Here is a 2500-nt window from a genome sequence, read left to right as displayed (position 1 = left end):
CGTATTGATGAGCAAACAAGACAAACTTAACGAGGGTCAAGTTCTACTTGATGATTTAAGTAACTACCGACCTCTAGACAAACCAATGGTTGAGACTACAGCCAAGAAAGTTCAACAACTAAATAAATCACTGCTCTCAGAAGGCCACATTGACAAAATGACGGCTAAATGGTTCTCCCTTACGCCTGATCCTCCGCGAATACCAGTCTTTTACACACTTACAAAAATTCACAAACCGACACTTGCTGGTAGACCTATTATCTCAGGGTGTTCAGGCCCTACAGAAAGGATCTCAGCATTTGTTGACCACCTTATTCAGCCAATAGCACAACAACAAACTTCGTATCTCAAAGATACAACAGACTTTATTAACTTCATCGACAGGATTAAATTGCCTAACAGTGCCATACTTGTTTCAATGGACGTCACAAGCCTATATACGAACATACCACAACGAGAGGGTATTACCACTGTATGTCATGCATACGAAGAATTTCACCAAGGAAACCCTCCAGTCCCTACCAGGTTTTTAAGCGAAATGCTCAGTCTAATCCTACAAGAAAACTCGTTTCAATTTAACGGGAAAGATTATCTTCAAACCCATGAAACAGCCATGGGCACGACAATGGCCGTAGCCTTTGCTAACATCTTCATGGCCAAAATAAAAAAAGAAACACTCAGACAGAGCACCATCAAGCCAATCGTTTGAAAAATACTTATCCATGACGTCATATCAGTAGGGACACGAGAAAAAACAAAATAGAAGAATTCCTTCTAAAGGCAAACAACTTCCATCCTACAATCAAATTCACGGCTGAAATCTCAGAAACAGAAGCTACATTCTTGGACACGAAAGTATACAAAGGTGTCAGATTCAACAAGGATTCTATCCTTGACGTGCGAACACATTTCAAGCCCACAGAGACCTTCCAATACACGAATTTCTATTCGTGCCACCCACCAGGCGTCACAGAAGGTTTTATCAAAGGAGAAGCGTTAAGGCTTCTAAGAACAAATTCCTCTGAAATTACTTTTGAGGAGAACATGAGGAATTTTTCAGCACGCCTCAAGAACACTGAGAGATCACCCAGCTACAACTGTAGAAAAACACCTCTCAGAGGTCAATTTCCCTGACAGAAAGAAAGCACTAGAACAGAGAAACAAAAATGCACGGAAGAGAATACTACCCCTTGTAACGCAATACCACCCTGCGTTGCCCAACCTCAAGAACATACTGATCCTGAATTTAATTTTTTTCTTGGCGAGCTTTACTATTTCTCTCGACGTTCACGTTTTTTTTCTGAAGGTTAAGTTCCCTTACTTTCGTTTGTGCTTAAGCAGTTTGGAATAAATGTGTTTGACAGCAGATTTTATGGCTGTTTCGTTTGGTTTAAGTTTACCTTGTGCCTTCAAACCACTTTTACGAACTATATCTTGCACAATTTTTTGAGGCTTAACAGTATCTCCATTAGGAAAGAGAGTATGGATGGCGAAATAATGAACTTGGCAACCCCCACAATTTGACCATGTATGCTGCTTTTTCTGTGACATTGGAAGAACTTTCCAGTTTGCAGCCGAAAATGTGTTTATGTACTGTGATCGGCTTTTGCAATTCATCTTCCGGAAAGAGCTGTAAACTGCGTTAGACTTTTTGATATAAGTCGAGCGTTTGACGGCAAAGATGTCTCGGCTGTCCTCTTCGAAGATTCCAAGGTAGTTCTTCCATCTCTCACCAGGGTCAGTTTGAATCGAACTGCTTCCAACTTTATGCCAGCTCTCCTTTACAGCAACTCTTGCAAATCCACAATTAAACACAACCGACATGACTGATCCACACGACTGCACTGGCGCTATGATTCGTTTTACTGCAAATGTTGTTAACGATCGCAAAGTATTTCGTGAAGAGTTTCTGAAGATATCGTTGTGCGTATGCCGCGCTATTTTTCGACTTTGGCGCAAAAATGTTACACATGTAATTTTTTCTTGTTATATGATACGATTTTAGGGTAGAATAACAGATGTCATCATTTGTTAAGCCTTTTTATCGAATCAAAGAGAAGGGAAGCTGGTAAATAAATTTTAGTGTTATTACTTTGAAGTTGATCTGTCGGTCAACAAACGTATAAAATTAACGTAAGAAAAACCAAAAAAGGGAAAAATTCCATCGTAATCATACCAAGTTTCCCGTCTTCAATGTTAAAATGAGCTGGTTGGGATTTGGTAATGTTTAAGCCTTCAAATGACCTCTTTCGATTTCTTGAAGTCTCCTTTCTGTCCTCCATATTGGAACTTTGCGCCCTCGCTACATGTACGTTTACTGAAATTCCCATTGGCTTACTCTGAGCGATATTTTTCAACTAAATGCAAACTTATATTGTTGATTTTCTTCACCACGGTTTGAACCACGAGTGCAACTATTTGTGCTAAAAAGTTTAAGAGAATGGCGTTGTTATTGCAAACCATAACTCGATCGAATCCACCTCGGACAGGGATAAATTCT

The 2500-nt window shown here is 39.8% G+C and overlaps 2 protein-coding genes across 3 annotated transcripts in view; one reads left to right on the top strand and one right to left on the bottom strand.

Moving 5' to 3' along the window:
* The window catches only part of LOC137997904 (tetratricopeptide repeat protein 28-like), a 35064-nt gene that overhangs the window by 20685 nt on the left and 11879 nt on the right, over window positions 1-2500 (bottom strand). The window lies entirely within an intron of this gene.
* Window positions 8-709, top strand: LOC137996204 (uncharacterized). The gene has a single exon (XM_068841626.1). It carries the CDS (start codon window positions 8-10, stop codon window positions 707-709), a length of 702 nt encoding a protein of 233 aa, XP_068697727.1.

Source organism: Montipora foliosa, chromosome 3 (assembly GCF_036669935.1).
Source record: "Montipora foliosa isolate CH-2021 chromosome 3, ASM3666993v2, whole genome shotgun sequence".
In the NCBI taxonomy this organism is placed as follows: domain Eukaryota; kingdom Metazoa; phylum Cnidaria; class Anthozoa; order Scleractinia; family Acroporidae; genus Montipora; species Montipora foliosa.
Note: the sequence above shows the minus strand (reverse complement) of the source record. Positions and strands in the feature narration are given on the sequence as shown.

Excerpts from the sequence above, each read along its gene's own strand:
- LOC137996204 (XM_068841626.1), top strand. The coding sequence starts at position 8 with ATGAGCAAACAAGACAAACTTAACGAGGGTCAAGTTCTACTTGATGAT.